General features: G+C 32.3%; 1 protein-coding gene across 2 annotated transcripts; it reads right to left on the reverse strand.

Moving 5' to 3' along the window:
- Positions 1 to 3,802: 3,802 nt before the first annotated feature.
- Positions 3,803 to 25,501, reverse strand: LOC133190616 (neurotensin receptor type 1-like). 2 transcript variants are annotated; one of them, XM_061326309.1, is made up of 3 exons: positions 25,467 to 25,501; positions 24,653 to 24,760; positions 3,803 to 5,683 (listed from the first exon to the last, which is right to left on the reverse strand). In XM_061326309.1, exon 3 carries the CDS (start codon positions 5,677 to 5,679, stop codon positions 4,546 to 4,548), a length of 1,134 nt encoding a protein of 377 aa, XP_061182293.1. In that variant the 5' UTR covers positions 5,680 to 5,683; positions 24,653 to 24,760; positions 25,467 to 25,501; the 3' UTR covers positions 3,803 to 4,545. The 2 variants fall into 2 exon arrangements, with proteins under 2 accessions (XP_061182293.1, XP_061182300.1); XM_061326316.1 differs by lacking the exons at positions 24,653 to 24,760; positions 25,467 to 25,501 and adding an exon at positions 11,753 to 12,323.
- Between the last annotated feature and the right edge of the window lie 2,157 nt (positions 25,502 to 27,658).

Raw genomic sequence — 27,658 nt, forward strand, 5'->3', positions numbered from 1 at the left:
CTATAGTTAGTTTGTTTGTTTGTATATTGTTTAATTTTTCACTCATACGGAGACGCCACCACTTGTCAGTGGAGGGCTGCAAATTTATACTTATGCTCGGCACTCAGGGCCACTGAGCAGTGAAGGGTCTTTTTCCTGTCAATACCTACTGCAACACGGGACCTCGGTTTATACAGTCTCATCCGAAGAATTAGTCTCCCCGTCTCACAATGGATTCGAACCCGCGTCGTAAATAAACTCTGTAATGATTTTTATTTCGAGTTCACCGGAGTGTACAGAGTCGACAGAAAAATGAAAATAACTACTGTTAATTGTTAAAGCGTTGTCAATACAGCTGAATAACGAAAAGAAGGCGTCACCAGTGTGGCGCAGTGGTTAGAGCGTCTGCTCTAGAGTCGCGGAGTAAGGAGTTGATCCTTACGTCGCGGGTTCTAATCCCACTGCGAGACGTGGAGACCAGTCGTTCGGATGAGACCGTATAAACCGAGGTCCCGTGTCGCAGTAGGTGCTTGCATGAAAAAGATCTCTCACTGCTCAAAGGCCGTAAGTGACGAGAAAAGGACAAAATTTGCAGCTCTCCACCGGCAAGTGGTGGCGTCTCCATATGAGTGAAAAATTCTCGAGAGGGACGTTAAACAACATACAAACAAACAAACGAACTGAAGGCCACAACGTTTCCTTCTCATGTAGAATTTTTCAAATAAATCTTGCTTCATAGGAATTTAAAAAACAGGTCAGGTAATAAAGGAGATCTGATTGGGTAATGCTTGTACAATTATAACCAAATATAGCATTGATATCTTCAGAAAAAATATTTTAATCACATGTACTTTAGAAAATAATGTGTAGATCTTTAATATAGAAGTATTGTCTTATCTAATAGAGCTTGTAGGAAATTGGGCACCGTTAGATGTGGAGTTAAATCCTGTGGGTTTCCGAAATGCTGAAAGCTGTTTGAAATACCTTTCTCTTCCTATTTCATAAATAATTTTTCGAAACATTGTATCAATAAAAGCAATGGGCTTTGAAATGTTATTAAAATCCTGAACATATTTAAAGAATTTTTTGCTCAGTGATGATTGATTTTAAGACAAGTTACATATCTTAAATTTGCCCTTCGTGAGGCAGGCTCTGAGGTTTCATTTTTAAATACATGTATTTTCGTCGTAAGGGAAATACAATTTTACCACAAAACGAAAACAATTTTTCACACCATGCTCGTATCGGGTTCGATAGGCCTTGACCAACTTCGTAAACAGCTTTGTACTTATTGATCACAACCTCACTATTTTTCATTTTGTTTTTGATATATTGTTTGTTAACTCATTAAAGATCATCAATGATTTTATTTCCCATGTTATGCTAATTAAGTGACATGTGTTGTTTTGTGCTTATATTTTCCCAGTTGATAGCTATAGACTGTAATTTTATGAAGCATCTTTAAAAACAAGATAAATGCAATTTTTTCCTTCATTGTCATGTTTATTGGACTCTCAGTAGTTAACTGCTATGAGAACCAATAATGTTGAAAGCTTTCAATGCTTTTATTTTAATATCGAGGGCATAATTATTGTTCTGTCATTAGAATTTTGATTTTACTGAGTGCAGTTGATAACAGATCAACATTAAGACAACTATTTTTTTTATAGTGTCTTATTTTCTAATCGATTTAATAGTAACACAGTGGTACAGTATTTATATTAAAGCCGCCTTGCTGGGAATTTCTTATATTCTAATAGTAGAATATAGTATATAGATGTTTATGATTTATCGTACTATCTTAATTTGAATATTAATAAATACTTCAATATTATCTTACTTTATTATTATAATAAAAAAAAATTATTTAAAAAAAATCCCTTCAAAATTCCAAATTTCAAATTAAAAAGAGTTGATTTGGTAGCATATTTAATGAACCACAACTTAACCTTTTTTCATGCTCTTTAGACACCTTTTTAGAAAAATACGGCTTCTTATTTTAAAGCAAACATCTTTTTTGTTCCTTATGTTACCTAGAAGTGTGATATCTCGGATCAGGTCATGTAAGGGCCTAATTCATCTGTCTAAGTATAAGTACATATTATTATGTTTTCTTTGAAAAAAAAATTGGATTATGTATTATAAATGAATCTGCGGTCTCCTCTAAATGTAAGATACATGAAGTGTTAATCTACTCGAGTGGTTTGGACCCAAATTGAATAAATTTTAAATGTGTCTGCACAAGTACATTGAAAACGTAAATATATGCTATACTATAAAGTTCTTTATAAGAAAACATAGTCGTATTCTTTTTTTTATTCAATACACCGAGCGATTTTTTTTAAATCTACGTAAAATAATAAATTATTTACAATACAGGGAAAGGCTGGTGTTTTGATCTTAAAAATGGTCTTTTTTTGCTTTTTGATCATTTGAATGGTTAATCAGCCATTTTCACATATTTCAGCGTGTTTGGGTTGTCATTTATTCTAAACCTGTCACCAACGGTTGATCACGAAATACACAATGTTTTGGAGACTCTTGACAAATTCACTTAAAAATTACATGCAGTATACAAGTACAGTTAAATGTAACATCTGAATAATATACATGTAATACAAAGCGTTTCTATCATAGGCCATCACACATTTGAATTAAACATTAGCGCTTTGCCATGTAAATGGTCAAGGTTAGACATTCTGTCTTTAAACATCTAGCATTTCATTAATAACTTCATTGAGATCTGAACCACTTGACTGAGTAAGCATTAATGAAATATGTGGAGATAAAGAACAGTATTCGAGCTCAAAAGTCCATTAAATATTACAAAATAGGAGCAGAGCAAACACGGACACCCCATCTTTAAATGATCAGGTAAAATAAGTATCATTAATGATTTTAAAAGCTCGGACAGAAAATAAAACATATGGTCAAATAAGATACACATCGCAGGAGAAATTTCAACAATTTCTAAAACGATGTAAGTTATTGATAAACAAGTTGATGAAACAAGAATATCGATGGTCTCGTTTAAAATCATCATTTCGTAAGTTTTATGGTCGATACAATGACCTTGTTAGCAAATATAATCTATCATAAAGTCATATGCTGACTGACGTTTTTCATACTAATTGTTAGACCATTATTTACACCTGAATTGTCAATGGAATTTTCCCGTTATTTCCCGATCATGACAAGGAGCACACGGCGGTTGTGACCGGTCGGCAGGGGATGCTCACTCCTCCATGGCAACTGATCCCACATCTGATGGTTTTAGAGGTCCGTGTTTGCTCTGCCCCCGATTTGTATTGTTTTAATGGACTTTGAGCTTGAACACTGTTCGTTATCTCCATATTTCATACACTTTGCTTATGTTCATCATCATGGTGGGCAATTTGCTGAAAAGATATGTAGGAGTTACTGTTGTGGTTATTTTAAAGGAATGTATTTATTTTCTAGATATTGATCTCATGTTCTAGGCACCTGGATAAAATAAATAATGGGAAATGGAAGACATTTGAAGATATTATCATAGTAACTTATAATACATTGCTCGAGTAAGATCAAATATTTAATTCTAAATTTGAAATATTGCCGTGATTTTTTTTCAAATCAGATGATACCTTTATAAGAATCAAGATTCGAACTAACAAGTTTCATCTCAAATATGTTTCGACAGTAACAAAAATTGTAAAGCGTGATTTATTTATATATCTGAAAAGGAAACTGGAACTGAACTTTGAGGGTTCCCTTATGTCCCATACTAAACTGTAGATGTACCATAATAACAACAAAGTGTTAAGCACGAAAACAAAAATAGAACTGTATCTTGGAATATTTAATTTGGATCGAAAGTTTAAGTCGTTGTGTATATAATTGCCATGGTATAAAACACACAAGATCTACAGTTGCTTAGAGAGCATACAAAACTATGACATCAATTTATAAGTCATAGTTTTATACATCGTAAGATAACAATAAATATCCATTTGTTATTGAAAATATACTTGTTTTTTTAATCTTCAAATAATGACATTGAAAAAGTGTATTAAAGTGTGAAAATATACTGTAAACGTATATAAATTAGCGCACTCAAAAATAAACGCAATCCTCCTCAACAACCGATTAGTGTAATAATAAATTAAAGCATTTCGAGCCAAGCTTCTATATGTTTATATTAGCACGCAATTAAAATAGCGGACGATAAGCTGTGCGAAAGGCGCTAAAATTATATTACCGCTAATATAAGTACTTTTGCAGTATGTACTTGAGTATAATGTTATTGCATCATGTAAAGAAACTTGAAATTGTTATCTTTATTTCATACAAAGATGCTTGTGATCTTGACAACGTTGTCTGGTTATGGCTTAATTCTGGACTTATCTTTTAGTTGGCACATTGAAAAAAAAGCACATGAAGACCTCCGGTGTGTTGAAATAGGAAATCTGTCTGACATAAACACTTAAACCCGTCAATTTACGAAGCCTTGTCGCAGAAGAGATAATTTCCTTCGGAAATTAATTTGTATGTTATTCGATGGAGCGGAATTCAGTTGTTCTAAATGATTCAAAGATATGACTGTGGAGTCTGGGAATTTGAGCGCGAATTCCGTAACGAACACCTGCTATAAGAATCTCTCTTTAACGAATGATACGTGAACAACATCTTCACTTCTCTCCGAAAATAAGCCCCGGTAATGCTGTAGAGGAAAAAGTTGATGCAGTAATTTACGTAGAAGATAGTCCTTGTGATGTAAAGCACGCCTTGCCAAAATTCAATGTCAGAGGAGAAGTGTTCGAGAACGTCGACACGAGATATGTATTTGGAATGCAGGAAATTTCGAAACCATACGGCAAAGAACGGAATGTTCAATCCAATGAAACAGAACGAGATTGCTAACAAGATAATTGTGAACTCTAGCCTAATGATGCTTTCTTCTGTAACAATTTTACATTCTCGTTTACGTTTGTTCCTGATGATCAGCCTGCGCATGATTAAAATATTCAACACTGTAATGATTATGAATGGAACTAGAGTTATCAGCACAGCATAAATGCTATCCAAAATAAAAGACACAAAATCATAGTCTCTGTCTGTTGTGCAGTAATGTTTACCGTCCGAGCTCACATATATAGCACTCAGAATTGGTTTATACAGCACAACTACTGCGGAAATGACAAATATTGAACCTACTATTCGTCGTGTTCCACTTTTTGTACAAATATCTCGCCTCCTTAAAGGATGACACACACCAATATATCTCTCTCCCGTGAAAGCAACCACCAACCATGCCGAGAGGAATCGGGACATATAAGACATGTAATGTTGAAATTGACACAGTCCATCGACGTCAATAAATGTTAGCATAACATCGGGCTTTAAATACATAAGTCCTCTTCTAAGCCATTCCACTGTAACGTAAAATATCAACGTCAGGAGATCTGACGTCGACAACGCAGCCAGATAAGTACTGGCGGAAAGTCCCCTCATATTCCTGGATAAGAATACATAAAGCGATAATAAATTGCCTACAAATCCCACAACAAGAATCACAGGCGTAAAGTAAGAATAAAATATCCTGGAGTTCCTGAGGAATGTGTCTGTTCCAATGTCACCGATCCATCCATGAATGGTGGTGTTTTGGCTGTAGTTTTGGATGTACTCGTACAATTGCAGATTGAAAGCACCACTCCAGTTCATCCCTCTGAATAATAAATAAGATATGGATATACAGCATGCTAGTTTTAAATTAAAGCTTTTATACCTTTACAAAGCCCTGGTATGTTACTTATTTTTTCCTCCATCAGAGGTAAAACAATAATTAAAAAAAGGATTGTCAACGAAACAATTTAAAGGGAAGGGCGGCCATCCTTTTCGTAATACACCCAAGCTAAATAAATGATCAATTTCTGTTTCTTTGGTAGCAAACCTACATTATGTACGAATTTAGTTAAAACTTAATTAAAGAAAAAAAACTAGCTATTACATTTGCATTTTAGTCATACAAACTACATTATGAAATCTGTCATCACATTGAGAGAGAGAGAGAGAGTAAAAAAAAAGACTATTAACGATTGAATGTAAAGATGGCACAAATTTGTATCTATACAAAATTCAAATGGAGGTAAGAAGGCTTTGTCTTTGAAATGAAAGCCCGTGCCATTTTTTGTTTTTCTTTTTAAGATTTTAAAAAAGAAACTGATCTAATTTATTTGTAATTTTGTTCGCTGAGTTTCTATAAATTCTGATGCAGAGCTGCTTTCTCATTTGTTGATTTTCTTTAGCATGTCTCTTGTTTATGACTATATAGCTATTCCTGTCTTTCTAGACGAAGTATCGACAAGATTAAAAGAAAGAAAACTATATGCTGTATAGACACCTTGTGTTTGGTGTAATATAAAGATTTCTTGTCATGATTCTCTTTATATAAGCATGTTTCTGATTTATGAGACAGTTCTTCACTATAAATTTAGTATTGTCTGGCTTTTGACAGATTCGCAAGCTAAGGAGTATTCAAATCTCTCCGCTAACTATAAAATAATCATTGTTTTTGAAAAAAAAGTATATTTGTGATTATCAAAATCTCTTTATCATGCATAACTTGTTAGAGTTTTATGTTTTAATCAAAGTAGTTAGACCAAATTAAGGGTTTACGCTTTAAGCAATTTTAAAACATCTGTTACGTATATGTTTATCTGAAGCCTTATACATAGCAAACAATCTTCCTTAAACAAAACTTCTACTCGCTCGATCATTGTATTCATTTAGTTCATTCACTTTTTTTTTTTTAGAAAGATAGGATGTAACCTAAATAAATAACTCAGGAGATATTCACGACAGAAATGATATTTAATGTTTCATGAAAACATTTTCAAACAACGATACATAGCGGGACCTAGTACATGCTCTACCGTGCCTAACATATATTTATTGCTGAAGTGGAGAACCTTCAGCCATAAAGTGTTGCAACATTTTCAAAAAGTGATGTAGATCAATTGTAAAATCTGGAAAAAAAAACTCTGAAAAACTTTACCAGAAATTGAAAGCACGTTCCTACCCCAAATAAATAACATCAAATTTTATGACTTTTCAACATTTTCTACAATTCTTCCTCATGCTTAATTAAAGACCAGACTTTTTGACATCAAAGACAACTGCGTCTACAATTATAATAGAACTTGGAATATCAATTTCTAGTGATTGATCATTTACAAAATTACTTTCTTTAAAATCATTTTGTCTAAACAAACAAAAACTCTTCAGCACTTTTGATATATCAATTATTTCATCAATCAACAATGTTCAATTTTATTTATCTACCGACTTCATATTTACCAGTTATTTTGAAAGACAAGATGAAATAGACACCAGAGAGTGAGCAAAATCTGATTTATTTGGATGTGTTAATTACTCTAAGGGTTTACCAGTAACTTACATGTACATAAAATCTATAACAAACAGGAAGACTTAAGCTTTTCCATAATCAATTTCCCCTATTTACGAGTATGAATAAAAATTCAACGATCATCTCTATATGGTGTCTTTTTTTACTTTTGTACACAAGAGCATGCATTGATTACGATAATTTTTTAAAGCTTAGCTGTCTACCGAAAAAAAAGAAGATATTACAGTGGTTCTGATAGTCTAGTTTAAAGTCAGCAATTCTTTATAGTATACAGTTATGGAATGGGTACGAGGGAAACAGCAAATTTATGGTTCCCCGCCTCGGGAAATAGTTTCCTCCTTTGGGGAACCATAAATTTGCTATTTCCCGAGTACCCATTCCATAACTGTTTTATTATACCGAAACAATCATGGGAGATTTATGAAACTAGAGACTCAGACATTTTTTTAAACAATATAGAGGCATTTAAATAATCACAAATGCATGTGATTAAAAATATTGTAAGATAACTAATGCATCAATACCAAGGAAAATAAAATTATTAAAAAATATATGATAATTTCACTGACACTTTGAAGAATTATCGTTGTCTTCCTTTTGCTATAATTCCAGTATGATTTTGACATCGCATGTCAAAATATTTTGACGTCATGGTTACATTGCTAATAACATTACGTCACAGACTTGAGATTTCTTAAACGCTCCGCCCACTGAACTTTTTGATTGGTTAAAATTACTTATAAATATTCATGAGGGAGTAGTCCCAGGGAGTAGCTCTGATTTTCCAGGGAGTAGTCCTCAGATGAGGGAAATAGTCTCTTCTCGTGGAAATAGACAGTTTTATGGTATTAATTTTATATGAAGTAATTACAGTAGAGGTATAATAACAACATTTATTGCAAATGCAACCTATCGTTGGATGGAATGTTTTCCACCAATTGATAGGCCATTCATTTATACTTAATTTGATTTTGAATTACTCCATTTAGAAGACTCACGGCGGGCGTGACCGGTATTCAAACCTCCTAGATACCTCAGTCCACCTCTGGTATTTTAAGGGCTTCGTGTTTTGTTCTGTTCACGATTCGTATTATTTATATGATTTATGACATTAATCACTGTTCTTTATCTTAATTATTTTTTCTGTTTAATATTCAAGAATTACCTGCAACAGTTAAAGCAACTTCCCCTATATTCAACCCACAATCACGATAAACTAGGATATTTGTGAAATATATGGCACCATGCAACAATCTTAAAAGTTTCTTAGTGTATCGTTTAAAGCAATTTTTTTTTAATTCATTACCTCTTTTCTATTTTTAACCAATTTTTATATATACAAAATAACCAAATTTTCTTTAATCAGGTTAATAATGCTGGAGAATTTTACCTACAATAAGAGCAGCGGGGTAGAAAATCGTAAGGTTCGCTGTACGGTTAATAACTTGTAGAAAACTACATCATACCATGTTTTTTTCATCTAGTTTTCCACAGAGACTTAACTTTTTATACTTGGCTCTGCAGGTAAATATATAAAAAAAATGATGCTATGCATGAAAATGTCTAGGTATTGATAAATGTCCGTATTTTCTTTTTAAGATGGATACAGGTAAATGTCAGCTATAGATGAAAATATTAGATATACATGAAAACATTGACCTCATGATAATTCCTGCAAGACATGTATATATCTAAATTAATATACTCGCAAATCAGGAAATATTTAAAATTTGTCTACAATTTTTTAATATAAATCAGAATAATAAAGGTATATGATTGACTGATTGTATGTTGTTTTTATGTCCAGTTCGAGAATTTTTCACTCATATAGAGATGTCACCATATAGCGATGAAGGGTTCAAATTTAGGCATTTTCTTTGCATTCAGTGCCATTGAACAGTGATGTTCTTTATCGTGCCAACGCCTACCGTGAAAGATGGCGGACATAAAACATAATTTGACATAATATCTTGAAAATTATTTCTCTTTATATTGTTAAATGGAGTTTAATTAAATCAGCAAATTATATTATGAAACAACAATTACTGAAACAAATCAATTCTAATTAAGAGAATAAAATACATTCCTGAATATTTTTTCGTAACCTGGACCGTGTTTTATATATGGTTGTTTGCTTTACGTCCTTTGGGAAATTTTCATCGTGTTGGAAGGTTGTTTTGCCTCGGACTAGAATATGACGCTCTGATATTGGATAATAGACGTCAAGCTTTAGTATTTCTTTGGGCGGCCGAGTTGCAAAATTTAGAAGGAAAAAAGGCGAAAAAACGACGGTTTGTCATCTAAATTAAAGGAAAAACCATGCCCTTAATTCACTATGACCATACCAAATTGGCATTGCTGTGACTACATTAAGAGTAGCGCCCCTCTTAATTGACGTTATGGGTATAAACAACAAGATGACGAGTGAAGGAGATTTGATCAGAGAAGAAAATCGTTCAATTGTAATTGATTTTCGTAGGTTTATTAACGTTTATTGGTGCTCGACAAAACGAAACACTTATCTTTGTTACTGACTGTCCACAAAAATATTACTTGCAGTTCAAGTCCATGGAAGGCGAGGCAAAGGCGAGGTCGAGCCTTCCATGGACTTGAACAGCTCATAATATTTCTGTGGTCACTCAGTAACAAAGATAATAAGTAATAGTGGACGGCTGCAAATTTAGAACTGTACTCCGCACTTGTGATCATTGAAAGTGAGGATGTAATTCGTGCCAGCGGTTACTTAACAGAACACCACGGCTTACATACCCATGGTCTTATCTGAAGGACTGGATTCCACGTCCCACAGTGGGATTCCGACCTGTTACCTCTTGTTCCACGACTGTAGAATCACTGCGCTACACAGAGCCCCCTGTCCAAATACGTGGTAATGCTTAAAAGTTTAATCAAAGAATCATAATGAAATATGGAGATAACGAACAGTAATCGGTTATCAAGCTCAAAAGTCAAGTGAAACGATACAAATCGGGAGGAAAGCAGACATGGACCTTAAAAACATCCAAAATGGGATTAGGTGCCATGGAGATGTAAGCAACCCTGACGACCGGTCACATCCGCCGTGTTCTCATGTCATGGTCGGGAAAACGGAAAATCCGTAGACAATTCAGTGTATAATGGCCATACAATTAATATGAAAAACATCAGTCACAGTTGACTTAATTATAGAATTAATTATAGAATGTACTTGCTGACAAGGTCATGCAGATGAAAAGGGTATTTTTCTACACATTGCTACATAAATAAAGAAAAGAGCAAACACGGACTCCTGAAACATCAAAGGTTGGATCAGGTGCCATGGATGAGTAAGCATGAGTATACATCACTTTTTACCGTTAGTCCCTTGTCATTATCGGGTAAAAGGAGAAATCCGTAGACAATACATCATCAAAATAAGGCCTAACAGTTTGTATGAAAAACCTCAGTCAACGATCAACCTTTTGTATTAATTTCATTTAAATCAAATAAATTTCAAATATTGAACAGGAAAAAAGATGGACTAAGGAACAAACAGGCATCTAATCCATCTACACAGACGTTTGACTTTCCAGGACTTTTCGCCGTCTGTCACCGATTAATCTAGTGAAAGTGACAAAACTTTCGAGGGACACACACCTATCCTGGTTATAATCGAGCTAGTTTGATAATGTTGTTAAATATTACCTTGCATTTTATCGAACAGTTTGCAATACATAAAACAAGTTCGCAAATCATAATCACGGAATAACACTTTTTATTTTAAACATTTTTCTGATGTTCAAAAGAGTGCCAATTCCATGTTGAAGTATTTTTCTCTGCATATAAGTGATCAATGAAAGTATTAAATCGTTATCGAACTCTATATTGAACACAAAGAAAGTTATACAACACAACCTCCTGTCAATTTTCCGCAGGTTTACACATAATTAAAACATTTACATGTACATATAGAGTTTGATAAAAGGATATCGAAGCAATTTATACCTTTAAACTTTTGACATTATTCATAAGATATATATTTAATATCTATAAGATATATATTTAATATTTATATTGGAAAGTAGCAAGAGCATGCGCAAGGTCCTATAGGAAACTTTTTTTCATCAAAGAACAGATAAAACGAATATTTCTTATTTAATATTATTCTTCTTTTAACAAACATAATTCACTGAATTAAGGCACATTACACAATTATTTCAACGTCAATAACATATACTAATATGTATAAAAAAAGAAGGAAAAATCCAATAGTATGTACTATAATATAGGAGAGAGCATTCCTATCATTATAGGCAAAATAAAATTCAAATCTCTACTTCTGATATAAAACGACATAATAATTTTCATATTTGAATTAAATAGTTTTGATACCTTTTGTTTTTCGTCCTTTTAGAGAATTCCGACCATCAGTCAGCTAAAATCTTTGTATTATGACGTAAAATTGGGTCATCGTTCAGCCTAAATTAAACAAGCATAGCAAACAAACATAATAGCTTTACGAGGTCATTCTAAATACACGTTTTTACAAATACCCTTGAATAAATTTGTTTACAGACTCAGTAATTGATCCCCTCCGATTGCGTTTTATTATGATTAGCGATATCTTAGAGAGATGGAATTTTGCTATCTTTGAGCTTCGATCTGCTCAGATGCAACAATGCAACAGGTTGTATTAAATTTAGAAATCTGATCATCGTTAAATCTGGTGCATCATTTTAACTGTAGGATTAATAATGCCGGATGTAAACATGTCACAGCTGTTCACAAAAAGAAAATGAATATCACACCAAAGGGATTATGTTTCAATGTATAAAGCTTCTACGTATCACCCGTGTTCTCAAGTTATTAAAACTGATTTAATTAGATGAGTTTTGAGTGACAAATTACGTTTACGTTTTTTGAAAAACATTGTCTCCTGGAGATGAATATGCATGCTTTTTAAGGTATTTTGAATCATCTACTAATGGACTATAGATATAATGAATGAATGAACATGCAATAACATTATTTTTTTTACATTTACATAACATAAAAATGTCATTGTGAATCTACCCCATTTTTCTCCTATTAACATACAGTGTTATTCTGTTTATAAACACATATATAGCGTATTAAGTGAAATATACTGAATTAACAGGGTGTAATTTAGAAGAATTATTTTGGATCTTAATCTCGTAAATTACAAAAGCCTTATTAAGCCTTTCATTATGAAAAACATCTGCCTTATTTTGATTGTGATCTAGGCAACAGGCTAAATATCAGCACCCTGACAACTCTAATTATAGAATAAGTGGAACACAACAATTACCTTTTTTTTGGATGTATAACTGGGTCAAGCAGTATCAAGTGCATAATAATGGATAATTTCAGTTTGCGGTAGCAAGAACAGTATTTTACAATGTTTATAAGGGTCACCATTTAGGCTGCGAAATTTCAGCTTGTTACGATGGCCGATCGCGTTACCTACATGTAGCTTAATTAGTGGTAGGACGCTCGTCTTGTGATCATGAGGACTGAGTTCGATTCTCGTTCTCGCTGCTTCAAACTAACGACATTTTACATATTAAATAGTAGCCGTTCCTTCACCAAGCACCCAGGAATGAAACGAAAGTCTCAGATCTTTTGGATAAGATCTTCAAAATCTAGATCCAGTGGTCACATCTGGCATTGGCACGATTAAGATATATGGCTGTGCGTGCCAAGGATAGGTCCAAATATAGCATTTTCCCTAAAACAGATGACATCTCCGATCAAAATCTCAAATAAGACATAACACCATACAATAAATTTCTGTCGTTAGGTCGAGTGATGAAGTCTTTTATACAAAGAACTGTAAACGCTAACCTGCCTAACAGCATTGACCAAATATGAATGTATATATTGAAAAGTAAAGTATGGATTACATACAAGGACTGCAGTTTTTGTCTTGTATGTATTACATCGCTGCTCTTATATATATATATATATATATATATATATATATATATATATATATATATATATATATATATATATATATATATATATATATATATATATATATATATATATATACATACATATATTATTTTTGGATAGTTTGGGGGAAATGTTTATATATGTTGTATTTTATTTTGTCAAGGTTTTGTAAAGTTGTGTAACAGGGGAGATCACTTTGTCATATTCAGGGATTTTTATAAAAGCAACTTGTGCTGTCAGTATTGTCTGGATCTCCCTTAGCTTGTTTTTGTTATCATTATATAGAATGATAATATTTGCTATATTGTCATCTTATAAATGACAATATTCACACAATACATATGTTATGTTATGTTTGGATGGTTGATCTGTAGGACAGATTTGTCAGATCACCAATATTAAATAAAGTCTTTTATACAAAAGAACTGCAAACGCTAACCTGCCTACATTTTACATACAATTCAACATGTTTGGCATTTAAAATTTTATTTAGTGCAAATTAGTACACGTTATTAGTAATATATTCATAACTCTAATACAAGTGACTATTAATTAATTAATTGCTCTTAATAAGATGTACACCTCTTTTCTTATAGGGGGTGTTATGGGGGGGGGGGGCGTATATATGGCATGTTATCTACAGGATTCATTAGTACGAATCATTCATATTTTAAATATCCAAGTAGATGTTTTGGAACGCTGACCACAACTGGACAGACTCTACGAAAGCTACGCAGAAAGGTAATGTTACATTCAATTGAAATACCATGTCAAAAAATATTAAAGGACGTTTACTCAGGGTTTTATTTGACAGAAACGGAATGCTATAAGTACAAAGTGTTTAATAAAAAAAAATATTCTAAATAGCCATGTTATACCTCAATATTAATTTAAAATTTGATATTTCTTATTTGAAGAAAACATGCAAAAACAAAAGTAAATTTATGGTGACGCAGAGGAAATTTGGACCAAATTTTTAATTTTTCTCACATTTTTTTTTCTGACAAAATTGTTCATAAATTTATGAATTTATTATGTGTGTTAAAGCTCACATATAATTTCAAATAATCGAATGGCATGCAAAGAAAAATATGAACAAAAACAATTCCAGACAACTTGATCATTGACCTAATATAATTTTAACACCAGCAGAATATATAAGGGCAAGAAACGTTTAACTGATGCTATAAATAGTTTAAATTACAGTTCTTATCATTCAAACTTTTGTAATATGAGATTAAAAATGGGTAACAATTAGATTGACAGAGGAAATTTGGACTGAAATAATTAATAGGTTTATGCTTCAAACTCTAATTGTTTATTAATATTCAGCAAAACTATTCCAAACATATAATATTTTATTTTTATGCAAGAGTTTTATTACCTGTTATATTTTGTTAATAAAAAAATACTGGTTATAATGTAAAAAAATTAGGTATTTTCTGAGAAATACTCATGGGCCACTAGCTTGAAAAGTAGGTCATTGACCTAGTTGTTTGAAAGTGAATACTAACACTACAATCATATGTCTACAGCTGCAGTGTACAATAGGTGGTTTTTCATTCTAATCAGTGAAAAATTTTTGTCATCTGAGTAAACGTCATCCTTAAGTCTGATTTACTTAACAGTTAAGATATCATAATATGCAACATTACACAAAAATTAATAAACAGCTATCAGACAATAGTGTTTAGTCAAATGCAAATATATCTAAATGATAGGGGATAGGAAAAATTGCTCTTGATCAAGGTGCAACAGAATCAAAATTAAATTTCGTTTTTAAATTCTAAAACAACAGTAAATAAAATCAAATTGACAATTCAATAGAACTGTTTGTTTTAAAAAATAAAGCTAGGATCGAACCAAAACATATCGATTCCTCAGCGTAATGGACAGGTAATATATACCTCTATGCTCTGTGATTTAAAAACGACAATGAAGTAGAGCATTTACACAATGTGATTGGGGGGGGGGGGGGAGTTCATTTTTTATGGTCTATGGGTCTTCTCTCATTCCTTTTAAATACAGATCTTCGAGTTAAATATAAGATCGTGGAGCAATGACCCAGAGATAGCAAATATATAGGAAAATGTGAGTTGTGTAACATTTTGTACCAAATGACTCTTCTAACAATATTTTAGCAAATCAAACCACACTATCGGAAAAGTACATGCGCATTTCCTTTTTCTATGTCACAAAAACCAGATTTATCAATAGGATGCTAAAATATTATGTGTCGTATCAATGAAATTTTCACTTTTCAAGTGCGCCTAGATTCCCGTCGAATCCAAATCAAAAGCGCCCTCAATCTTTTTTATCCATTGAAATCAGACTTTAAAACGTCACCAGATTTTGAAATAATCTCTTTATCTTTCAGTTTAGTTACATTATGTAAAATTTACCCTAAATGATTAATCAAATAAAAGTTTGTAGGTGTAATTCATTTGAAATTGGACATAAAAGGAACGTTTTCGGTGTATTTTAGTCTAAAAACCTATACCTCCTCCCTCCGGTGAAATAACAAAAGCTTTTGTATGAATTTGTTAAATAACATTTTGTAATAACTGTAAAAAGGATTTTTTTGTTTCACCAGAAATATCTTTTCCTTTTTTCATTGAATTCAAATACTAGAAGTGAAATTAAAGAGTTTTCCCACAAATATAGAGTCATCTCCCTTTTTGTTTGATAGATAATTCAATTTTTATGAAAATGTATATAAATTAAAAAAAGTATATATATTGGAATATGATAATTTTAGAAAATTGATCTGGAGGTAGGCGGCGAAACAATTCTACCGTTCGCAGACCTTACAACCCATTACTGCAGTATTTTCATACTGAACCGTCTCGGTAGCTCAGTCGGTAGAGCGCTCGTTCTATGATCGGAAGGTTCAAGCCGCGGACGCGACAGACCAAAGTCGAAAAAAATAGGTAGCAACTGTTCCTTCGCGAAGCACTCAGCCCCTGAAGTGAAAGTTGCAGGACTCTCGGATTAGACCTTAAAAGTTAGGCCCCTTGTCACGGTAGCCGTTGGCAGTATTAAAGATCCCTCGCTGCTCAATGGCCCCGAGTTGGGATAAAGTTCTAAACTTGAAGCCCTTAACAGGTATATGATGAAGTCTCTATATGAGTAAAAAATTCTCAGATGGGACGTAAGACAACATACAATTCATGTTATACTGATTTCTTCGTTTACACAATCATGACAAGGGACATCTTTGGGGTGGGTGGGGGGGGGGGGTTACTCACAATTTATACTGTTTAATTGGGCTTTTTAGCATGAATACTGTTCATTATCTTCACATTTCATCTAGTTATGTTTTGCTACATGGAGGCTGACATTCTGTCCTATTAAATTTATTTAAAAAGTACTTCGAAGGTAACAACAAAAATCCTTGAAAAACCTGGTCCATAGACTGTATTTACGAAACATCTACTTTATGAATTAGTTGTTTTCTGTAAAGTTTATCTTAATCATCCTCCAACTCTCGTAGTTTATGAATTCACATGGTTTGATAATTCCAGATTGGAGAATATACAAAGAGGAAATAACATAGTCAAAACACAGGAAAATAATGTGACGTAATGTGATTGGTGTAGGAAAACAATAAAGTCAAACTTAATATTCTTTACATTAATTCTTTACGTGAATAAAACAGTCAAAAATGCATGCAGGAAGTTGTCTGAAGATCATAATCAAACAAATTAATAACTCACTGGAAAGTACAATACCACAAAGAAAACATTCGTAGTTTAATATTTAAGTTTAGATAATATTTCAATTACATGAAAAACAACACCAAATGCCTCTCTTATCTCAATTTATTAATGATGATTATTTTTGTTATTTTATAATCGATCATATTAGCAGGACTTTAATTAGTAGACAAATTGTTGTGATATTTTCTATATATTAAATGATTCTTCTCAAAGCGTAGGATGTTTAACATGTTCCTTTTTGTCAACTTGGTCACATCATATTGCAGTATCCTAATGGCAGTTTACATACAACCTTTTGAATGGAAGTATTTAAAATGCAAAAATCTCTTAATTACTTTTTTTCAAAGCAACAGCAACAACAACAAAATCTGGAGAAAACGAACACACAAAAACAACTCAGAATGTCTCTCAAAAATGAATCACGGAGTGGAAACTCCTAATATACACACATTTACATTAGGTGGATCGATTAACATAAGATTACAAGTCTTCCTTTATGAGCTTAAAACTCATTTCAATGTCTGTGCGGTGAAATAAACTTAATTAGAATAAAAGAAGGATTGATTTAAATTTAAAAAAAAAACTCTTCTACGGGAACCAATGTCACGTCTGTGATAGGTAACAATTTCATTGCTCTTAATACACTTACCTGAAAGAATAATGAATTCATATTTAGGTTAGAAAATCAAAAGTTTAAAAATTTTGACTTCATTCAATAGTCATTAGAGAATATTTATCATGATTGAATTCGACTCTAAATTCATGTATTTAAAATTAGGAACTTGCGGGTTATATGTTTTTTTTTTTTTCATTCATTTTTTATTCATGGAATTGTATTTAAAGAAAAAAAATGGCAATCTCAAATCCTAGGGGATTCATTAAATTCAATATTTTGTTTGTATCATTCTAGGGAAAAAAACAACTTTTTGAGATTTAAAATTTTGTGTATTAATTTGAGTTTTAAAAACTACTCAATTACAGATGGAATTACTCTCATAAAAATGAAATATTGGTGGAAATGTAATTCAAATTCATTGTTTGTTTTATTATTGCGATATGACATATTCAGTCAGCCATACAGATACTAGTACATATAATTCCTAGATATCCCTAATACACAAGTCATTTCCAGAAAACTTTCTGAGGTTTAGAAAAGTTGTCTTTTTACATCCAATAAATGAATTGATACAGTTATTGATTCACATTTATTATTGCTTTAAAAATACCTCATGTCGCGCCACTTTCATATTATCGTGCTTGCACCATAACCCAGTCAATTTGTTATGGGATTTCCTGATACAAGGGAAGACTATTAATGATTTTCTCATTTTGTACTAAAGATTCAGTGTACGTAATTAATCTAATTATTGACGACCATCTGTTATATTAAATAACACTTTTTAAAAAGATACTTTGATGCAAAAACGTGGGAAATGAAAATAAAAATTGAAATTTTGCATGGCCTTTGCAAATTTTTTTTCATTCTTGAAGGTTTTAAGTGTCATAAAATTACGTTTCAAAACAAAAAAAAAAAATCTACTTTTATGGAGAAAAATAATGATTGGCTGGCCTAGAGCGAACCTTTCAGTCCTTATCTCCGCGTGCACAGAAAAAAAATGAAATAGTTGCCTTGGTCTCTAGTTCCCAGAAGTTGAATGTTGGTAGACCGAGGATTTTGATATAATCTTTGAAATTAGAACATATTCTTTCCCTTTGCCTGCTCCAATCCAATGTTGTAAAAGAGTTTACGCTATAAATAAAAGTTACGAAAGATAACAACGATACAACAGATTTAACCTTTGTTTTTCCGGAACTTATATTTTGCACTCTTTGCTTGCTTTACAGACTTTTTAGATTGTAAAAACTTAGGCAATGCTCATCTTTTATATAAATCTTCCGATTTGTGATGCAAAGTTCATGAAAGTTTGAATTTCTGTAAGAGAAATGTCAGTTGTATACCAGTTAGGTTGTCAGTGAAAATACTTACCTACAAGTGAATCGGAAAAGCTCCCATTTCCTCTTTTAAAGTGTTTTACGGGGACAATAAATTTTGGTGTTTATGGATGCCCTTTACTCTAAATAGTCATATACTAATGAATAAAACTTGATCATAGATTTCATTAAATATTGAAGTGAAAGTTCTCTGATAAAAAAAGTTTGTATACATGTATCTTTTATACCCAGAATTTTAACACTTTTTGCAAAGCTATTTTACGATCATAACATACATGTAGTTACCGTCCTGTGTTGTTTTCTTATATTACTAGCAGTGCTTCTTTTACTAGCATTATCTTTAATTCATAATTTCTTATAGAAACCTTCAATGAAATGTAAACAATTAAATACAAAGTAAATTTTGTTATACTAGTACATAGCATTGTTTATAATTGGACGATAATTCATTTAATTTAATAAAAAGTGGTTATAGAATCAAATGTTGTGGACCAAAGACATTATTACTCTGTCATGTACAGTTGAAAAGAAATGTGATGAACTGATCATGGTTGAATCGCATAGTCTGACAGCAAATTAAATCAGAAAATATTACGATACGACTCTGTTCAGTTTTTGTTGAATTTATGTGTGTTTGGTCGTCAAATATATTTTTCTGTGCAACAAGTACGCGTAATTTTTAAACGACCTCTATCTCTCTCTCTCTTTCTCTCTCTATCTCTACTCTTGAAAGTCTTTTGAATAGTTAAATTTGACATTAAAAAAAGATGCACATTGTGTAAAAATGTTCTGACATTGAGGAGTGCAGCTTCACCGTGCTCAAGGCTTTGATTGAATGTTATCAAATGGGCTTGTTTCCTGCAATTACGTCTAATTATTTCCATGCTAGCAGAGAACCTTTATCGTCAATACCCCTTTGTATTTTTTCAATTCTACATGAAATGATATCTGGTGAACAATTTTATCTTATCATGAGGGCATGGTCAAAGATTCGTTTCATACACTGTATAGATACCTTCAGTGAAAGTCCAAGTGACATTTTGCTACAGAGAAAAACAAGGTCATTACAGAGTGAGCATTGTATTAGCAACGGACTTTTTAAAATGCAGATTTAGTTTCGTTTAAAGCAAACGACTCTTTTTACATCAAAGTGGCTTTCTGAGCGTGGAGACTTGCCTATGTATAATACATTAAGATTCTGTTAATGTACTGTATGTAATATATCAGATAGGTATGGGAGGAATAAGCACAACAAGGCATAGATATAAGTACAAATGTATCTCTTTTATATCAAAATAGTGTGACATTAAATTATTACGTTTTGATTGATTGACGGAATGGTTGTATGTTGTTTTACGTCCCGTTGGAGACGTACAACCGTTTTTCACTCATATAGAGACGTCACCATATACCGGTGAAGGGCTTCAAATTAGACCTTTACTCGGCACTCAGGGCCATTGAGCTGTGAGGGATCTTTATCGTGCCAACGCCTGTCTTGATACGGGGACTCGGTTTTTAAGGTCTCATGAACCCGCAACTTTCATTTCGAAGTGCCGAGCGCTTGACGAAGGAACACCTGCTACCTATTTTTTATCGACTTAGGTCAGTCGCGGCCGGTGTAAAGACGAATAATGACCCCCATAGAATAATGACCGGGGGTCATTTTTCAACGACAAAAAATGACCCCCAGCCGTAGAAAAAAAAATCATTTTTTGTAGAAAAAGAGCCCTAGGGGTCATTTATTTATATGTACGTCCTATAAAAAATTGACCCCCGTTGAAAAATGACCCCTTTTCCAACAAAGTGATACAAAATTTATAATGATTTATAATGATTGATGCCAAGGTTTGAATCTCAATGTTTAATTCTTCTTCATGCCCTTATTGACCAACACTGGACGAACGGGCAATTAAAATGCAATAAAACAGCGTTACATTTACATGCATATTTCTATCTTTTAAGCTTACTGTGTTCTCAGCACATACTAAAAATCACAAAATGGCTACTATTGGTTATAACACTTACCATAATCTCCCTTTATGACTGTCTTCCATTTGTTTCATATCTGGATATTTGACTGATTATAGACATACTTAGCTAAATAACAGACAAGCGGGATGTTCTGGCTATTCAGTGGTAAACATGTCTCCCAAAGTATTCAGCATGCTTTGAGTACGATTAACTTTTTTAAAAAATGAAGGAAAAAATGATGATATCATTTGACATAATAAAAGGACATATCTCATGCAAACGACATAACGTGGATATATTTCCTATGATAAAAGATGAAGATAATGAACAGTAATGATTTAAAAATATCCACAAACAATACAATTCTGTTAACATGGAAAAAAAAGCACCCCTGAAAATTGCAGAGGTGGGATCAGGTGCCTAGAAAGAGTAAACATCCCCTGTTGCCCCGTCACACCCGCCATAAGCCCTATGAAAAAATCAGCTAAGCGTGACATTCCGTTGTCGAAATTAGTACAAAAGCAAAGGCAAATTAATTGACCCAATTATAGGTTATATTTGTTGATAGGGTCATTGATACGACCAATGAATTTACGAAATGCTGACTTTGAACGAGGTTGTTGAAACCCCTGTAATATCAACTTACATGTATCTGTCAGTAGCCTGCCTCGATTTAAAAATTAATCGTGCTCTAGGGTATCGAATAAGTTGGTAGACGTAAACATAATATGCAAATGATAGCGGAATATTACTACATAAATAAGGAAAGTTGACGATGGAAAAAGCTGAAGTCATCCCGTTTGTCAGACAATTTAGTTGTTAGTTGGTCTTTATCGTCTATAGTCAGAAGAACGTCCAAATATGGAGCAGACGTGGAAACATAAGAAGGACATAAAATTTCTGCATGTCCCGTACACAATCGTATAATGTGCATTCAATTCTATTTATAAACAGTGGTCAATGGGAATTTCTTTTCAAATATATAGAAGCAATAAAGAAGAATCCCAGTATAATGTACATTCAAGTCTGTTAACATGGTCGTCTAAGAATAGGATAAATACATGTAAGAGGAATAATTTTTTTTAAATCTACTTTGAAACAGTGATACATTTGTCACATCAATATGAAAACATTTCAATACAGTTTATATTGAAGTACATTAATGTTTTCAATTTATTATTAAATACAGACCATTTTATTGACCTTCAAGGTGAACATAAGGATTTATTTTTCCTACACTGAACTAAAAATAGATTGAAAACAATTCTGAAAAGTTATTTCACCTGCATCCGAATTCCACTCTAGTGGACATAATATTCAGGCACAAAGAATCAGAGAAGAGGGAGGTACAACCCTCCCCCCCCCACTTTTTCTGAATGTAAATTTTAGCAATTTATAGTTTGAAAAAGTTCATTTAAAGTCTTGTAAACAGCCCCTCTTTTTTTATATAGTATAGTTTAAAAAATCTCTCCTACTTTACTTGACAAGGTGAACATAACATTCAGGCGCATAGAATCAGGGGTGGGGTGGGGTGTCCTCCCCCTTCCATTTTCGTGAACGTAATTTTTAAATTTTTTTTGGCTTGAAAATGTTCATTGCAAGTTTGGTTGCCCTACCCTCAACATTTTGATAGAGTAGAGAAAAAGGAAATCCCCCTTAAGTCAATAAACTTTTTTGGGGGTTCATCAAACTTAAGATATTTCTATGGTAACTTGTCATTTTTGCCTTTTATAATGCCCATTTCCCCTTTCGATGCCATGCCTGATATGCTCAGGTAAGCATTTTGGCCAACATGCCTCTTGATTTATTCTATTTTTATTGTCCCCTTAAAATTTCAACTTTAATGCACAAGGGGTCATTATTCTAGGGAGGTCATTTTTCTTCACGTAGGGTGTGCAGATCTTTAGGGTGATGACATTTTTTCTACGGGCAAAAGGGTCATTTTTCGATGCCGAATAATGACTGGGGGTCATTTTTTCGCCGTTAAATAATGACCGGGGGTCATTATTCTATGGCGAAAAATGACCCCCGGTCATTATTCTATGGGGGTCATTATTCGTCTTTACACCGGAATTCGAACCCACGAGCTTCCGATCACGGAGCGAGCGGTTTACCGAATGAGCTATGTTTTGAAAAAATAACTATAAATAAAATATAATTGGTGTTAACCACACAGGAATAGACATCCGTGTCTTAAATCGATAAGACGAGAAGTACCATAGATAGCATATTGTGATAACTTGAGGATGAACAGAGACAAGGATAATTCAATCAAAGTTAAAATGTGTATAGATTGATGTTGCAATGATACAATCTTCTATCAGAACCTTAGGTATACAAATTTTAAAATTACATTTGTAAAACTTTATTTTACATGCAGTTGACTGAAGCATGTGTTTTGGATTTTGAATCTTGGTGTCAATTATTGATTAAGTAACAAGCATTATCAGAAAAAAAAGAGACATTGGCCTAAAGACACGAGTTTATTAGTGGTTAATTTGTATTGTTAATTTGTGTGTTCAGTTTTTTTTCATTAAGGAGAGTTTTCATTGGATATGCAGAACTAGGCAAACAAAGAGGTAATTTTCTTTTCGTCGACCGGAAAACCAATTCTGCTGGAGTTAAATGTGTATAGTATACAATATGATAACTAGCAGTAACACATATATGTATGTAACCTGACAATTTGTCATGCTAGAGTTTAAGGATAGTTTTTTAAGCTGAAAATAAGAATGGAGAAAAAAATATAGTAAAATCTTATTACCTATTCCATTATTATAATGTTATGTACAGTACAGTAAGTGTTGTGTGCCTAAATATAACTGTATTTGAATCAGTAAATGACATTGAAATTATTGTACCATACTGGAAGGCTTTAGGCATAACCTCAGGGAAGATCTTGTGCGGTTTCCCGTAAATTAAATGTAAATACAATAACTAAATCGGATTTTAAACTATTTAAGTGAATATGGAATAGAGATGCTCTCTCTCTCTCTCTCTCTCTCTCTCTCTCTCTAAAATTCTATGGTCTCTAAAACCCTTTCAAACCAGACAAATTCATCCCTTTGAAATTTAAATTCAGAAGTATTTTTTCAGCAACGCATTAAATTAACACAGAATGAATCAATGCTATTTGGAATCCATATAAATTTTCACATACATATACAATTTAATGTAAATATTAACAAATAACTATAACAATTTGTAATTTGCAAATTACATGTACAACTACATCTGGAATTGCAATAGATCCAGAAATGCCATTCATGTGTCATGCTTAACTGTTCAAAACACCAATGTACTATATAAGACTAATAAATAAAACTGATAAATTAATCCATGGGTAAAGAAATAATGCATAGAGATATTACCAAGTTTTTGAAGTTCTGATGTATCTTGATGGGTTTTTTTTTTAATATTGCTGATATGAAATTTATAAAAAAAAAAAAAAAAAAAAAAAAAAAAAAAAAAAAAAAAACCCTAACAAACATTAATTTTAAATCTGTTAAATATAGTTAGATGTAATTATTTACATTTAGAACGTTATTGTATCATTAGAATATTTAATTTATAACAAAAGTAGATACTGTATTCTGCAAAAAATAAGCTTTATAAGATATCACAAAGAATAGTTCTCACATCAGTAACTAGGTAGAAAAAAGAAACTTACATATCCAGCGGAAACAGAGTATTAATTTCCAAACACAATTCCGTACAGTGAACTCCAATCGATGTGTGAAATCATACTAGTATTCTCCAAGCGTCAATGGACAAGTCCCTTTTTGTACGAAAATAAAAATGCTGCATTAATCGATGATTCTAAAACATGGTCTATCAGCTCCTACGTGGACCTTTTTATTATTGTTTCCCGGGGTTTTAGAAATGTTTGATTCGATAATTAAGTTACCTTTGATATTAAAATCACAATCATAACTGCCTCATTCACTTTTAAGTAGATCTACATAAGATTTACAATTGTATTGTAATATTTTACATTTACCTGTAATCACCTTTTCCTTATACATGTATATTGGTGATTTAGGTATTAATTTTAAGTAATTAAAGAGGAGTATCGCATAGACAGGGTTATTGTTTAATCCCAATTTCACAAGTACAAGTCCATGCAACAGAATGTGTTATATCAGTTCAAATTTAGAATGAAGCTTTAAAACAATTTCCTCCCTGCTAGAACGAAGCTCTAGAGTTTTTAATTTGAAAGTTTTATGATTTTGTTTGACAATAACTGTGCAGAATAAATGAATTTTTATTGAAAAATTAATAATAAATGAACAATAAGTCCGACTCTAAACCTAAGAGACATTGATTTTTGAAAACAGAAAATAAACAGTCGTTGTAAAGATAAGAATTCAAACCTGAAAAGTGGTAATACATGTCAATGACTTTTAAAGCTTTAAAATGTTTTTTAAATGACGTAGTTCTAGTAATTCTGTAGTTAAAAAAAAACAGCTGGAAAATGAAATTACCTTTAAACGCTTTCATTATTTAACGATTCTATGAATATTAATACTGAGGCTTTGTTTTAATAGAAGACAATATTTCCTTTTCTTTAAGAATCATTGGATATGTCTCTTTCAATTTCAAATAACAGTAAAAGTGATATGTGAATCTCTGATTGTTGTTTATAAACTGCATGCTCAATCAAACGGACGCATACATTAATTGGTGTTTTAAGACCGACATTATCAATCTTACACTTACGCTGAGTCTAGACAATCAATTACTTTGTTTATAAGACCTCAGGGGAATTAAAATATGTAAATCAGGAGAAAAAAAATTCAAGGTCATAAGATTGTCAATCTAGTTTATTTAAGCATATGTAGAAATTCAATGATGTTACGGTCCGGAAATAAAATATGAGAAAGAGTATTTTTAAATGCAACGTAATTAAGGTTTCTAAAACAGTGCATTGTTGACTTCAGTTTTCAATTGTGGAGAACGTCAAACTCTTTACATTGAATAATATGCTGAAACATTCACAAAATATTGTAAATTCTCTAATAGTTATCAGAGAGACCGCAAAGATTTAAATTGAATCATTATTTCAATATAAAAATTATCAAAGTTTTTAAGTCTGTTTAGAAATAATATGATATCAATATTTGAAAAAAATAAGATGACTCGTGTGTGTGACAATAATCCTCATTATGAATATTTCCTTTCTTTACAAATAATTTGATTAAAGAGACACACTGAAGCAAAAAAAAAGGGGATTTAAAAAAAAAAAAAAATAAATCAATAAATTTTTTGCATGGCCAATAAAACGCTTATGGGAAAAAAAAGTCTGGTGCAAGGCGAAATACTGCCTCACTCCTCACTCAATATTCTACGCGTGCACAGAAAACATGACGTTACCATAGTCCAAAGACGATGAATGTCAGGAGACCTAAAGAATTTTGATATAATCTTAAAGTTTTAAAAAGATAATCAGAACATATTCTTTACCTTTATATGCTCCACTTCAATGTTTACGAGATTCACGCTAAAATAAAAGTCCTGTGACGTTGGCATGGACGAGAACAACGATGAGGTATATGTTGATATAACCTTTGTTTTTCAAGGACATATTTGGACCTTTTAATTATTTTATATTGCAGTTAAGTTTGTCGAAACTTGGCAGTACCCATTTTTTGATAAATATTTCAATTGGTTGATACCATTATCTTGAAAGGAATATATGATTTTGACTCATTATCAGAGTGTCCTTTTAAACTCGGCCGGTTTACAACCTATTTCATACCAAAGACAGTGGATTTTCGAATACGTTGAATCTGATTGTAACTTTTTTTTACTATATCACCCCGAACGAAGTCGGGGCGACATATTGTTATTGTATGCCCTAAAACATTGTCCGCAGAAGTTCTGGGACCATCTTGCCGAAACTGTCCACAAAAGATGACGACAAGCTGTAATTGAAAAGTGAACATTTTCAGTTTCAGAATGGCTTCCGTTGCCATGAAAAAGTACGAAATTTGAAGAATTTGGCCCGGAGCATCCTCGCCCATCCTTAGGACAATCTTCATGAAACTTAAGAGAAGTGATAACCATTAATTGTAATTGTGCAGAAAGCATTTAAAATTTTCAAATTACCAATCGTTGCTATGGAAATAGAGGAAAACTGGAAATTCCTTAACTTCGGTTTTCTCAGTACCTGCTTAGACAGTCATTTTGAAACTTTAAAGAATTTTTACTTGCATTGTGTCAAAGTGGTTTCTATTTTTAAAAAAAAAAGTTGGAATCGGTTGCGAACAGTTGCCGTAGAAACGAAACAGAATAAAGGTAAACATATTCACATTTGTTCTCCGAGTTAGCCTGGACAATCGTGATGAAACTTCACAGAGATTATGATTAGAAACGCTTGTTATGCAGTCAACATTCAAAATTTTCTAAATGATTACCGTTGCCAGGGAAACAGAAGAAAAGTGAAAATTAATTAATTTTAAACTTTCTCAGTAACTATCCAAGCAAACTTCTGAAAACTTTAATGGTTCAATCCTTTCACTGTATCAAAGTGGTTTCCACAAATTTTGAATCGATGGTCACCGGAATGAAGTCGGGGACACTTACTGTTTTTGTTTCACCTTAGTTTTGTCCGGGAGTGTTCTCTGAGATGGTTTACAAAATCTTTATGAAACTTAACATTGTTATATAATGTTTT

The sequence above is a fragment of the Saccostrea echinata genome, unplaced genomic scaffold (genome assembly GCF_033153115.1).
Source record: "Saccostrea echinata isolate AGI-Se365-2 ecotype Australia unplaced genomic scaffold, CSIRO_AGI_Sech_v1 ptg000001l, whole genome shotgun sequence".
Taxonomy (NCBI): Eukaryota; Metazoa; Mollusca; class Bivalvia; order Ostreida; family Ostreidae; genus Saccostrea; species Saccostrea echinata.